The sequence below is a fragment of the Sceloporus occidentalis genome, unplaced genomic scaffold, assembly GCF_023333645.1.
Source record: "Sceloporus occidentalis isolate IW3139 unplaced genomic scaffold, rSceOcc1.0.p SCAF_221, whole genome shotgun sequence".
Classification (NCBI taxonomy): Eukaryota; Metazoa; Chordata; class Lepidosauria; order Squamata; family Phrynosomatidae; genus Sceloporus; species Sceloporus occidentalis.
In genome coordinates, this window is record NW_028317201.1 from 934,687 (window position 1) to 949,286 (window position 14,600).

Here is a 14,600-nt window from a genome sequence, read left to right on the forward strand (position 1 = left end):
ACGTAGGAAAGACTCTTAGTGTCATAAACTGGCTTCAGACTGGTGGACTCCGTGGAGTGAAAGCTCTCCTACTCATCTCACTTTAGTACATCCCTCCCTCTGTATACTCCAAATCATGTGCCTCCTTGTCCCGTGTCAAAAAAACAGAGACCTGGGAGTTGCTGTTTGATACATTGAGTTCCAGCTTATTGTAAAGATGCCTGTAGATAAGATATCAGGGTAAACTTTGTTCCCGGATATTCTGAGTATATGAACCTTAATATCTTCTTCAGAACCTTCACTCGGCCCCAGCAGCCATGAAGATCTTAGCTCTGTGTGTGATCTTCTCGGCCCTCTTGGCTCTGGGGGTCCCAGTTCCGATTCAAGGACACAGCAAAGCCCACCACAAACTCCTGCTCATCTCCTTTGATGGCTTCCGCTGGGATTACGACAAGGATGTGGATACTCCTAACATGGACAAGATGGCCAGAGATGGAGTGAAGGCCGAATACATGAAACCAGCGTTCATTACCATCACCAGTCCCTGCCACTTCACTTTGCTTACTGGTGAGTACTGGTTTGCCTTTAAAGCGGCACAATACAAGCGGTTAACTCTCTGTGGTTCTCACAATGTCAGGGTTTCCAGCAGTTAACACGGAAATGGAAGTTATCCTTACAGACGGACATATAATCACTGTGAGAGAATGAAAGGATCCAGTCTGGGGGGATATATATATATATATTAGACTATATAACGGTTCTTGGGATTGAGAGCTGCTCTTTCCTACACAGATGAGGCTGCTTACCCATGAGTTAAAATTCAATTTACTGATATAGCGGTTTTATTTCTTAAAAACAATGCCAATTACTAGCCCAGTTGTTTTGATTGACCCGCTAACATCAAGGTTGGCGTATGGGGCTCTCCGATTCCATTCTTCCCGGGATATACTCTGTTACACTTTTACTCCTCCCTGCTTCTTATTCACACTGCTAAAATAATAAGCCTCCGTGCAGGGGGAGGACAGCCGCATAACAATTTAATATGATGATGTGGAGAGACGCAGCGGGCACGAATTTAAGGGGGAGGTGAGAGTTGCCTGGAAACCCCCTTTTTTTTTGCATCAAGAGAACCAAAAACACTCGGGGCGAAATGATCCGAGATCCGAGCTGTAATAATAAAGGTGCAGCATCCTTAATAATAAGAATTGCCAGGTCAGCCTTTTGAAAGTTATCCCTTGCTTAATTAACCGAGACGCCGGATTATGCCGGCACACAGAAGTCACACGTTAACGGTGTTAAGGGGATTTATTAACAAGAAACCACTCATCATTTCAGATCTCAGATCAAACCGTAAACTGGGCTTAATCCTGAGATGCAGAGAGACGCGAGCTGTAGCCAAGCCGGTCGAAATGCGCCCCCGCTTTATTGTTTTGGATCCATAACATATTCGGGGCTGAGACCGGCATCCCCCTCGGCCCTGGCTCGGATAGTCATAAATACGATCTGATTGACAGACCTATCTGTAGCCTAATCCTATAGTAAGTCATCCACACATTTCAACAATGTAGCGAACGACTGGAGGCAATCTAACCAACAGAGGTCCACGTCTTACTATACAGCAATGAGCATAGTACGGTTTGAGCCTAGGTCTTGGACAGCGAGTCTGGGGTCTCTTGGGTAGCACCCCGCCGTCGCATTACCAAACGGGGGAGATTGCCGGCAGTGACATGCGCTGCTGCATCAGGGTCGGTTGGGGAGATCAAAGATCTCACTTGAAACCAGCACCGTTTTCACCACCGGGGAGAGATCTGGGTTATGACATCATGTCCCAGACAGGTGGAGCGAAGAAAAGGAGATATTGGTCCAGAGAGCAGAGAGGATACTGGGGGCTGAGTTCTGGGTCAGGCCTAGGGGAGCGTCCCACCTATTGACATTACTGGATACTAACCCTCCTTGGTAGAAGCTGGTTCTCCCAAACGTCTAATCCATATGGCTGCATCTGCTTTTTATGGTAAATAAGTTACTCCTGAGTAATGTCAATCATCCTTTCAAACTCACCTTTACCTGAGTCAAAGAGTCTAGAGGTTTGAAGGCAACCTCTCTTCTGGTTCTGGAGGCTTAGCGTTCTAAATCTCAAAGCTCTGTTCTTTTAATGTCCTTTGTTTGTTACAGGGAGGTACATTGAGAATCACGGTGTCATCCACAATATGTACTTTAACAGCACCAGTGGAGAGAAGCAGACCTACCTCCCCACACAGGGCATCTCCATGTGGTGGGATAATGGGAGTCTTCCTATCTGGATTACAGCTCAGAGACAGGTATAACAAGACTTCGCTGAACATAAAGACTTAAATGTTACTCAATCGTTGGTCTCATCTTAGATTCGGAAGCCATATATCTATCCCATGCATGTTGAAATTGCCTTACTGTATTAACATCTACCACTTCTGTTGAGAGGCTATGCCACATATCTACCACCCTAACTTTTTATTCTTCTCAAACAGGGACTTAAAGTAGGTTCTCTTTTCTTCCCTGGAGGCAACGCCACCTACGGTGGAGAGCAGGTGAACGTGAAGAAAGTGGAAGATAGAACTCACAAGTATGGCAATGAGACAGAGTGGAAGGAAAACGTAGAGACCGTGATGGGCTGGTTCACAGAGCAGGATCTGGATTTCGTGGCTCTGTATTTCGGGGAACCGGACAGCACAGGACACAAATATGGGCCTGATTCTCAAGAACGCAAGGACATGGTCAGCCAAGTAGACCGCATGGTCGGGTACATACGGAGTCGCGTAGCGGATTATGGCCTAGAATCCACACTCAATATAATCATCATAGCAGATCACGGGATGGCTACAGTGAAGAAGGGCCCTGAAGAGATTCTTCTCCGAGATATTGCAAACTTCTCCTTTTCTGACCTTCAGTTCCACTTGGTGGATTACGGACCTACAGGACTTCTGGTGCCCAAGGAAGGGAAACTGGAGCAGGTGTATCAAGCCTTGAAGGACGCCCATCCCAAACTGCATGTCTACAAGAAGGAGGAGGTTCCATCAAGATTACACTACTCAAAACACGAGAGGATCACTCCGTTAGTGCTGTATGGAGACCCGGGGTATGTCATTCATGGGGTAAGTTCCGGAGCAGGAATCATAACTACCCCATTTAGAGTTAGGACCCACCATGAAAAAACACGGGAGACGTGATAATGGGAATCGTCAGGGGTCACTTCACTAGCATTTATTAACATGACCAGACAGCAGCGCTTCTTACAGTCCCTACATTCAAAGGGTCCCACAGAACTAGAACCGACAGACTAAAACGAACCGAAACATTAGCTACGCCAATGGAGAATATCGAATTAACGGCTTTTAACATTATTTTCTTCCAGCTCGCAAAGTTCCAGTTTAATAACGGAGAGCATGGCTTTGATAATGAAGCCTTGGACATGCAAACCATCTTCCGTGCCGTGGGTCCTTCCTTCCAGCAAGGTCTCATCGTGGAGCCCTTTGAGAGTGTCCATGTGTACGCCCTGATGTGTGAGCTTCTGGGCATCAGACCAGAGCCCCACGATGGATCACTAGACGTGACACGGAATATGCTGATCCAGACAGAGGACGGTAGGAAACGATATACACAATAGTGGCAATGATAACGATGTACCAAGAAAAAAATGATGCCATAGCTGGAAAAAAAATGTGCCATAAAAGTTGATTCTAACCTTTAAAATGTAAATTCTTTTGGAAAACGCTTTATGAAGTTAATCATGCCCTTACAGCTAAATCTATTACCCCTTAAAGATGGACGCAGGTGCTCACCGTCACACTGCTCGCACACACTGTGCTCCCTCTAGTGGCTGACGCGTAAAACTACACGCATATTGCAATTGTATCACAATATGGAACATTTTCTGTTGTGATAGCTGATGACATGCAGTCTCTGGAAACATACTAGCCTTGCTCCCGTTCTTACTAGCCACACCATACCTTCTTCACTAACGCAAGGATTTAATGGCTGATAAGACCCATTCGGCCCATCTAGTCTACCCATGATGTAGAGACTTAGATCTTAATCAGTCGTTGGTCTCGTCTCAGATTCAGGAGCCATATGCCTATCCCATGTGTGTTTAATACCCTCACTGTATTACCCTCTACCACGTCTGCTGGGAGGCTCTTCCACTTATCCCTGTTTCCTCTCTGATATAATAGGGGCTAAACATGCCCCATGAATATAGCTGTCCGCACAAAAAGAAGAGCTCCTGAATACCAGAGCTTTCCTGTAGGAGGCTTTAAAAAAACTAGACACCTCGGTAATAAATCCTGATTATTGATAAATACAGACGTCCGTCATGCTGGCATTATACGCTGATCACGTTGGGTTTTCTTCGTTTAGATTTATTTGCCGCAGAGTCACTGTATTATGCGACCATCGCGCTGGCGGCTGTGCTGGGTGTTCTCCTGCTCGTTTTCATCATCGTGGAAATTAGTAAATTAGTCGAGAGACACAAACAGAGAAAAAGGTGAGAAACATTTTGCCAAAAATTCCAACCCTTCCAATCCCCTCCAAGAAAGCTATTATTCCTCCCCATGAAGTGAATTTGCCACGGACCTTTTTTGTTTAATTACTGTCTGCCTTTGGTGGTCACCGATGGTCTTTGGTGGTCACTGAGTGTGTTAAGGAGACGCGCCCGAAGACCACCTAGTATCAACCCTTGTCCTTTCAACATTCTAAATGGGTAAAGAGGGACAAGCTTTGTTTTGGGGGGATAATGGGGGGGATTACCAAGATTTTTTATTTGACTTTTTTGAGTCATAAGCTGTTTATATCATTCATTAAGTCATTTACTAGAAAATGTACTTTATTTACACTATTTAATTTATTAACATATTTTCTGCTGTTTATAAACACATTATTGTTACTTTTAGGGCAGTAGAACCCTCTGATACCCTCATACCCAGCAAACATTCTGAACTCCTAGAAAATAGGGGATCAGGGGAGAAAAATGGGCCTCAGGAATTAAACATTAAATATTTACCCCAATAGTATATACGTTTGCACATTTTATCTGTGTGTCATCCCATCACACCGTTTTTATTGTCCAACAGAGCCAAGAAATCACTCAGTACCATTACCCTGCAAGAGAAAGACTAAAATCCCTAAGGATATTCCCACTTTCTTCTGGACGTGACGGAAGCCTGGAACAGAGACTAACGCTGCCGTCCCACTGAGACAAACCATTGAATGCACCAGCCGACACTTTATTCTTTCCTCTTAAGGGTTAATCAGACAAACCCCCAACACATCAAAGACCTATCAGTGCCTGTGTTTGTGTCACATGACAATGAAGTATTTTTTAGGAACGAAGCTAAATTTGACATGATTAAGGAATTATTTCTGGGAAATGGTTGGGCGGCATGTAATTAAAAGCAGAGTAGGTGGAACAGCACCTTTACACATCAAGAAACATAATGAGGTCATAGGTGATATTAGGAATGCCCTGAATGAATCGGCAAGTTGTCCGGATCAATGAAAAAAGTGGGCAAACTGGCATGGGACCCGTGGCCCCCGGAAGTAAATGGCGGTATAATTACATTGTGATTGGATGGATGGATCTGATGCAATGTTAACAGCTGCCGTATAAATAAAGAATATATATATAAATATTGGTTTTCTTTCTGTCTGTTTCTTCTAAATCCAAAGTATTTGATAAAATGTGCGTGAAGACCTGGGAAAGCCGGGCATTACTGGGTTCTTCGCATGCCTCCGTTCATAGCCCATCACGGTTGGCTCTCGCACCCTTCAACACAATATTCGGAATTCCATACACTGCCACGTATAGCCACTAGGGTTTCTAGAGCAACGAGGGCTTTGGGTAACATAGGCGATGGCTGGATCCTTTCTGAGCTCGTTTTTTATTCAGTTATCTCTGTAAGTGTGATATGGGTGAGACTATATCGCGTATTTAGAACACGTTCCCGGGGATTTCATAAACTAACTATATCCGTTGGTCTTAGTCTGTCGGTTCTAGTTCTGTCAGACCCTTTCTTTTTTTCATTATTATGTATTATTATTAATAATTACTATTGTTAGTATAAGTATTATTATTAGTATTTTTTCATCATTAATATTTTTTATTTCCATTATTATTGTATTCATTTATTATTTTACTATAATTAGGGTTGTTGTTGTTGTTGTTGTTGTTGTTGTGTTGTTTGGTGGTAGTTGTTGTTATTACGCACTTTACGTGCCGCACGCAGCCGCTTTATAGCCCGAGCGTTCGCTGCAGCCACGCCCCACCCTTGCACAATAGGTGTGAATAGAGTTAAGACACGCCTGTTTTCTAGAACACTGGCGGCGTTAAGTAAACAGCAACTTCTCTGCCCAGTCTACTTCAGGCAAACGCTCTCCACCCCGGAAGCACCGCCCATTCTCTCGCTTCCCATTGGCTGCCTCGCTGTTTGAGGGGCGTGTTGTGAGCGGGGCGCGCCCGTAGCTCGCTCCCGCTTTGGCTTTGTGTTGGGAGACTCGTGTGGTGGAGGAGGTGACCCGGAAAGCGCCCAGCCGTCTGCCCGCGGGAGCCATGGAGGAGCTGAGCGCGGTCGGGGAGCAGGTCTTCGCCGCAGAGTGTATCCTGAGCAAGCGCCTCCGTAAGGTAAAGAGCCCGAGCCTTGAGCCGTTACTAGGGCCGCTCCACCCCCGCTAACAGTGTGGTGACCCGCTGTCTCTCACCCGCAGGGCACCGCCGAGTACCTGGTCAAGTGGAGAGGTTGGTCCTCCAAGTGAGTCCCGGGACCCGGACGCCTTTTGTCTCAGTCACATGTTGCTGGGTGGGACCTGTCATTAACCCTGTGTGCTCCGAGATACCCCCTCTGTGTAAACAAGTGATCCTTTAACCCCCTTACGCCCCATTCACATCCCCATCTCACCAGTAACTACCCTCCACCTCATCAGTACTGGCCACATTCCCCCTACACCTAAATGTGCCAAATTTACCCCACCCACCTGCCACCTTTCACTGTTACCCCTGTCTACACCTGTCACCCCCCCCCCCCGCCTGCCCCTACCCCCAGAACCCTCAGCCAGGCTTTTGCATTAACACTTGTCATGTGCTATGTACTTGTTGCCCCAGATACCCCACTGTAAGCCTCACCTGACCCCAAAACATTTGCCACGACCTGTCCCAGTCGCCCGTCTGTAAAGCTTTCTTCTTTCCTGTTCCTGTTTTGTTTTGATTGTTTTTTTTTTTTTTTTTTAACTCTGTTGCTTTGTTTCCCGTCTTGTCACCCGGAGTTTGTAAACGTGCTTCGTTTTGGTGTTTAGCAAATAAATAAATGTCCCAAGTTATCTTCTGATATAGGAATTACCCCCCGGGGGGTATTTTGTGGCATATATTTATCACGTCTGCGGAGAGATGAAGGGATGACGCTCGGTGTCTCCGTAAGGATCTTCCCGCTGATCCCAAAGCCCCTTAAAAGCATCCGCGGCGTCCCTCTTGTCCATGGGGAGAAAGACTGTCGGAATCGTGGGGGCGGGGGGCTATATATTTCAGATGTTGAGTTGCTGCTCACATTATCCTCAGCCTTTCATCCATAATCGGGGATTTTGACTTATTGGCAGCAGGTGGTTGTCTTCTAATCAGCGTTTCAGGTTTTCTGGCTTCTGCTCCTTCCAGGCACAACAGCTGGGAGCCGGAAGAGAATATTTTGGATCCAAGGCTTCTGTTGGCTTTCCAGAAGAGGTAAGAACCACCGTGATATGGCCTGGGCCAGCGTTCCATGTTATTACTACTAATTGGCTAATATAGCGCAGGCATATTCCACAGCCCTATTCCACAGCCCTGTACAAGGGGGTAGACCGGGCATAACAAGTAACCGTGTGGTCACATAACCGTGTGGTCCAAAGAGCTTACAATCTTGATAGTGTTGCTAAATATAACGTGATCATCCCATTGTGTGAGAGAACCTGTAGCTGCGCGACGTTCCGCCAATCTATCTGGGAGATGATTTAAAGACTTCTGCGCTCGTTCTAAGTGCCGGCGATGCTTGATATATGAGCTGGGACTCGGGACCAATCGTGTGTCTCTAAATTGACAGGGAACAGGAGAAGGAGCTCAGGAACCGGAAGAGAGGCAAAAGGCCGCGCGGGAGACCACGCAAAAATGTGGTAAGCTGACCGTTGTCGTTTCCTTCAGTAAAATGTCACTTGAGTAATAATTCTTGGAGCACTTTGTGAATTAAGGAAACATTAGCCGGGTTCTCCCCAGGAGGAGAGTCTTAGAGATGGGCGCAGGACCCCATCAGATGCTCCGTATTTAGGGCCCCTCTGCTAAGTGCTGCTTGGTCTCGTCGGAGTCGTTATAGAGGTCTCTCAGTGCAGCGCAGTGAATTATTTCCTGGTAGACGGTGCCGGTTACGTCACTAAGCGAGAAGTCGTGGAGGTTAATACGTTGCATGCGTGGGGTAGGCATAGGGCCCGGGTTCTTACACTAAGTGTGTGTGAAATCGATCAGAAATCCAGCGCAGACGGGGTTAATGTCGTAAATGACTATTGTAGCTGGAGATATGGAGTATAATTTTGTAGTAAACTTACATTGAGGTGAATATCGCTTTCTGATTCCTTCCCTCTTTTGTATCCAAAGGAGTCAGAGGTTCCTCCAAAGGCGAAGTCTAGCAGCTCTTCTTCCTCCTCCTCCTCCTCTTCATCGTCATCGTCGTCTTCGTCCTCCTCGTCATCGGATGATGACAGTGATGCGGAAACGCAGCGCGGTCCGCGGCCCAGGGATTCACACCCATTACCCCAGAAGAAGGCACAAGCCGTGGTGGCCAGGCCTGAGCTAAAGGAACAAGTGCGCAAGAAAAGAGGACGGAAACCACTGCCCCCTGAGCAGAAGGCACCCAGGAGGGCCAAAGGCTTGAAACCAGGGCCCAAAGGTGCCGCCGGCAAACAGCAAGGTAATAGCACCCAAACTGCTCCCAAATCGCTCTCCAAAGACGCCCCGGTTTCCAGCAACAACCGACCGGGTGGCCTCTCTGCGGAGCTCCTCTCCAGCATTGCAAAGAACTCTCCCAGTCAGCCAAATGGAAGCTCTCCCCGGAGCCTGAGTTGGCAAAGCTCCATCGTCCATTACATGAACCGTATAACCCAAAGCAGCTCGCAGCCCGGCAGGAAACCCGTCAGCTTCCCTTTCGGTGCCAAAAGGAGCTGTCCAGACCCAAAGAACCCCTCCAAAGCAAGGCCGGAAACTGAGACCAGCCCGACTGCTGCAAAAAATCCCAAAGTCCAAGACCAGGAGGAACAGACTCGTTCGAATGCAGGAAGCCCGTCTGTGCCGAGCGGCGGACCGGCTGGGAGAGAGAGTGCCGGCCAGACAGCGGCCGTACCAAACAAAGCTCAGAGCACGCAGAGTTCGACAAACTTTGGTGGGACCCCTTCAGGGCATCACCCTGCGAAAAACAGTGGCCCTCCTTCTGTAGGTGCGGCTGCCGGCTGCAAAGCGGATAAAGTTACTCGGAAGTCGGGTGGTGTGGGCGCGGTGAGATCAGCGGCCTCCGGGTCCCCGGGTCGGGTCCCCGCTGTGGAGAAAGCGCCGCAGGCGGAAGGACACAGGGAGTTAGCGGAGTTAAGCACGGGGGACGACAGCAGTCTGGATTCAGACCATGACTCCTCTCTCTCCAGCCAGGACATGTCCCTCCAGGCAACCCAGGACTGGAAACCAGCCCGCAGCTTACTGGAGCATGTCTTTGTCACAGATGTCACCGCCAACCTCATCACGGTCACCGTCAAGGAGTCCCCCACCAGTGTTGGCTTCTTCAATATGAAGCATTTGTAAAAGCTCTAATAGAAGCGTGGGACCTGCACCCCAAAAACCTCATCGGAGACCTCCCTATACCGCGCCTACAACATAAGGGGGCTCATACCCAACGTCCCCACAGGTATATTTTTAGGGGTCTCGTTATAACTAACCTTCATCTCATTACTTCTGGATTCCGCGAGGAAGCGTGTAATCTGTTCATCAAAACACGTACTTACCTTTTTGAGTTGGATGCTAACCGAGATACGTATTAATAATTTTTTAATTAATATTCCTTGCTTCATCTCACTTCATGACGGATCATAACAATGATTTAAGTGTTACTGTTTAAAAGACTTCTTTTTTAATTTTCTTTTGCGGCGGCTGCTTATCCTGACGCTGAGCGATGTTACGCCTCGAGGTGTTCAGCCCCCTTTTAGTTTTGGGGCTCGTATAGAAATGTAAGGCAGCTAACATCATATGTTCAGGTTTACTGTTTATTAAACAAAAAACTTACTGTTTAAGCCTTAAATACTGGAAGATGGGCAGTTTGGTTGCCCACCTGGCATCTGTCTGGGTTTAGCGATACATTGTAACTGAGTATTTGTGGGATTCCATTTATATCGTTTTCTGAACTTTACCTGGTATACAGTGTGAAATGTATATATATATATTTTTTTTTTTCCCGCTCTTAGCTGTAATTAAACCTGGTTGCGTTTTATTCAGTGTCTTCGTGCTAGCGATCGAATAGGCAAGCTTGCATTAAAGAATTCCTGTTAAATTGTAAGATATATATATATCTTTGATTAGGGCTTCCCAGCATTTGCCCCGCTTGGTGTTTGAGTTCATAGCTGATAGCGACTCCTTCTGTAGAGTCATTCGGGACCAGGGTGAATTACGTGTGACTTGTATGTTCCGATCCGTGTTGTCTGTGACATATTACATTAACACACGCTCCTGTGCTGGTATTCCAAATATTTCTGTGCCTTTTAAACGCCCCCCTTTTGTCCTAATTCATCCGGAGCTTTTCAGTTAAATCCACTGAGCTCCAGCGATGTTGGGAATGCATTGATGCCCCCCCCCCCCCCGAACTCAAAGGGTCACCAATGGGGGGGGCCATCAAGCCTTCTCCTTACAGACACAAGAGGGAAGATGGGTCAGGGTGCCCAGCATTTCTCGTAAAGCAATAAGGAACTCCTCCTGTCTGCTGCACTCAAGTGCCTTGTAGCCCCGGATGGGCCAGAGCTGACACTGCGGCGCGTTCTGGCGTTGGGGCCGTTTCTGAGGCTAAAGTGGCCTTTCGTGTTCTTTTCTCCGTGGAAGGCGAGAACTTAACATTCTCTCTTTGTATCGCTGATTGTGCAGCAATGAGATCCCCTTTGGACGAGGGGGTTTTGTTAAATGAGGGGTGCTTTTATTTCTCTCCCCCCCCCCAGTGATTATCTCTCACCTTGCGCTGCCCGGCAAGGTGCAGCTCATCCTATGCATTACAGAGAAGAGAGCGGGGAATACTGGGAGTGCGAGCCTCTGATTCTCACACAGAGCTATTCATGTAAACGCTACCAAAAAGGGGGTTTAGGAGACAAACCTAGAACCTGATCGGCCCCTGGAAATGCATCATGCAAGTGAATTGGGTTAACCGTGTAGGTGCCGAGGAGGGGGAAAAGCATACATTGTTTCATCGTTACAGGAATCTGTACACGTTAAAAGGGACTTTACTGGAAAGCAGAACTCTGTTGGTTTTGTATAAAATACAGTTAAAGTTAATCGGCAGGGACGTGGCCGTTAGTTGCTATGCCGACTGCACTACATTTGCCTTCTCACTCCGAAATGCTGTTTACACATAATTCTAACCTAAGTTTTGGGGTACTGTGACCCCCCCCCATACACCTATTGTATAGACTTTAAATTGCATGTGCAGCCATAGAACAGAGCTATTGTGCTATGACGTCACAGAAAAAGACAATCAGCGGAAGTAGCTGATGCTACTTGTCTTATAAGTACAAAAAATAAATAAATAATCCCGTTCTATAGCTTTAACACTTGATTGAGTGGAAAAAAATCTCCCTAGTTTTTTTTTTTTTTTTTTTCCTCCCCTCCTGAAAAACATGGGGTTTTTATTTTTCTTGATTTGGTTTTTTTTTTTCTGATCAATGTTTATCCTTCTCTCCTGTACCAAGGGTACATTACTGTAATTTTTTTATCCATATCTTATCACCTGATGAAGTCATCTATTTTAATTTTTTTTTGTTTGTTTTTGGATTTATTCTATTTTGGCCGCACGATTAGGCTTTTTTTTTTTATTATTATTTATTTATACATTGAGGCTAACTTAAACTCCAGGAAATTCACATTATGGGAGAGATTCCCCCCCTTTTTCTTTCTACATATAATTATAGAAATAAGCATATGTATTGGTTAAATAGAAAAGGCTTTTTTTATCATCATTTGTCCTTTTTTGGTTCTCATTCTGGTGCTATCTCACAAAGTTTAGCGAACTCCAGCAGGTAAAACTCATCTTCTGGTTTTGTTTTTTTTGTTTTTTTTTTAAATATATATTTTAATAACTGTTTTGCAGTTTTGATATAATGCTTATAGTAATGTAGGCAGCTTTTAATTTATTTGCATAAAACACTAGAAAAAGTTGTATGTTAACAGAATTTTGTACACGGATTCTTTTTGTATTGTGTAGATCATCAATAAATATTTTTGTAATCTTTTAAATGTCTGTCTCATTTTATTATTTCCTCCTGAAAGTCACATAAGCTTTTAAGAAGGTGGTGGTTGTGGGTTTGTTTTGTTTTTTTCTTTTTGTTTTTTTTTTTGTTTTTTATCACATGGTATATAAGCATTCCCTGAAAAATAACAGTTTACACCAGGGCTCGACAAAAAAAATGGCGCCTAGGAGTTTGTCAGCCTCTTAAATCCACAAAAAAAATGTGAGTCTGGAGTCTGGGCAGACAGCCCAGCCACTCAGAGCCCGCCCCCCGAGCCTGAGATCCCTCCCATGGAGTGATCCTGTAGGCTGAAACCGCGATTGCAGGAAAACCTGCTATAGCGTTTTCAGCTGCCACACAAGTGTGGGGACCTGACACAACATCCCCCTGCTCGCTCCATGAGAGCGACAGTGCAGCGTTAACCCCTTCAATGCCGCGATCGCGGCATTTAGGGGTTAATTCCCGTTTTGTAAGGGGCTCTGCTGCTGCTGGTCTGCCTGGAAGCCCAGGCAGACCAGCAACAGCAAAAACGACCCCCCCACAAGCCCTTTGATTCCTATAGGCATGGAAGCCTACAGCAGTTATCAGAGACTCCCCCCTGCAATGGCTGGTCTATAGACCAGCCATTGCTTCCCAGCTGCCAGAGGCAGCTTCAGGGACAGGGGAGAGCGTTCTTTAGTCTCCACATGAGTGTGGGGAGCAGCCCCAACACCCCCCTGCTGCCTGATCGCTCCATGAGAGCGACAGTGCAGCGTTAACCCCTTCAATTCCACAATTGTGTATAACACATTCGTGGCATTGCAGGGGTTAACATTTGTCCCCACAAGCTTGTGGGGACTAAATATCAGTCAATGCTGTGCTCCAATGGAACATCAGCATTGAAAGCATTAAATATATCAAAAATAATAATAAAAAAACCCAAAAAACAGCACTGACCTGAAAGTCCAGGGTGCTTCCAGGTCAAATGCTGTGAGTTTAGTAAGTGGGCTGATGATCAGATCACTCCTAACCAACTGTTAGTTTCAAAAAAAATCCTGGCTCCTAACTTTTTTTAGCTGGCGCCGAGATTCACAACAAATTTGTCAAGCCCTGGTTTACACTACTAAAGAATTGTTTCTGGGGAGGGTTTGGGGGTTCAGCGGTACCAGGAATGCTGTTTTGTTTTGTTTTTTGTGGGGGTTTTTTGTTTTGTTTTTAAACTTCCAATGGCGAAATTAAACATTTAACAGACTTGGAGGAAAAGCAGCTCTGATTATAAATCTTCTGGAAGGTTCTGAAGAACTGCTCTTGATATAAAGCTGCTGTGACATCCCCTTTGTGTGAAGTCTTGCATTATGCAGATTTGTGTCTAGATGGCGCTATTTGTTTAAAAAGGGAAATCCGTATTCTAAAACTCAATATAGTTCAGACCATTCTATATTATACATGTTTCATGAGGTGTGTGTGTGTATAATATATATATATATATATATATATATATATATATATATATATATATATACCGTTCAAAAGTTTGGGCTTTAATGAAAGTGTGTGTGTGTATATATATATATATATATATATATATACTGTATATTTATGTATGTATGTATGCCACCTAACCTGTCTAATTTGTGTGTTAAATGAGTGACAATCACAGGCTGAGTCATGTAATAAACTATCCATTTATTTTTAATTTGAGAAGACAAAAAAAAAGCACCAATCTTGTTGGCAAATTATAGGGAGTTCTAAGATTCTTGAGGACACATATCTAAATTATTGGGTATTTTGGTTATGTTTTTAATATAACACCCAAAATACCTTTTTTAATTTTCAAATTAATGGGTAAGTCATATTTATCTCTAAAATTAAAGTCTTGTACTATAAGTCATTAAAAACACATCCAAAACTTCTATTAGTTTATTAATCAATGGAATAAAAAGAACTGGCCTATTATACGTGCGAGCGATTAATTCATGTAGATTCTAAATGAACTGTATAATTTGTACAACAGGCAAAACAGTTGAGCGGTCTTAACTAAAGCGCCCCCCAGTGGACAAGGGAAGTCCTACAATAATTAATGTAAATGCTTGTAGAGGTTTGGCAGCTGTCAGGCTATAGAAACAATATATAGGGGG

General features: G+C 45.1%; 2 protein-coding genes across 2 annotated transcripts; both read left to right on the top strand.

Moving 5' to 3' along the window:
• Nucleotides 1–296: 296 nt before the first annotated feature.
• On the top strand, nt 297–5,127 carry LOC149277031 (ectonucleotide pyrophosphatase/phosphodiesterase family member 7-like). Its single transcript, XM_089503157.1, has 6 exons — nt 297–546; nt 2,152–2,297; nt 2,484–3,107; nt 3,368–3,596; nt 4,369–4,495; nt 5,082–5,127. Exons 1-6 carry the CDS (start codon nt 297–299, stop codon nt 5,125–5,127), a joined length of 1,422 nt encoding a protein of 473 aa, XP_089359283.1.
• A 1,429-nt stretch (nt 5,128–6,556) lies between these two features.
• LOC149277032 (chromobox protein homolog 2-like) lies at nt 6,557–9,805 on the top strand. Its single transcript, XM_089503158.1, has 5 exons — nt 6,557–6,628; nt 6,712–6,755; nt 7,649–7,714; nt 8,070–8,139; nt 8,615–9,805. Exons 1-5 carry the CDS (start codon nt 6,557–6,559, stop codon nt 9,803–9,805), a joined length of 1,443 nt encoding a protein of 480 aa, XP_089359284.1.
• The last annotated feature ends 4,795 nt before the right edge of the window (nt 9,806–14,600 follow it).

Coding starts and splice junctions, on each gene's coding strand:
- LOC149277031 (XM_089503157.1), top strand. CDS start 297: ATGAAGATCTTAGCTCTGTGTGTGATCTTCTCGGCCCTCTTGGCTCTG. Junction 3,108..3,367: donor CGGGGTATGTCATTCATGGG/GTAAGTTCCGGA, acceptor ATTTTCTTCCAG/CTCGCAAAGTTCCAGTTTAA. Junction 4,496..5,081: donor AGACACAAACAGAGAAAAAG/GTGAGAAACATT, acceptor ATTGTCCAACAG/AGCCAAGAAATCACTCAGTA.
- LOC149277032 (XM_089503158.1), top strand. CDS start 6,557: ATGGAGGAGCTGAGCGCGGTCGGGGAGCAGGTCTTCGCCGCAGAGTGT. Junction 6,629..6,711: donor TGAGCAAGCGCCTCCGTAAG/GTAAAGAGCCCG, acceptor TCTCACCCGCAG/GGCACCGCCGAGTACCTGGT. Junction 7,715..8,069: donor CTGTTGGCTTTCCAGAAGAG/GTAAGAACCACC, acceptor CTAAATTGACAG/GGAACAGGAGAAGGAGCTCA.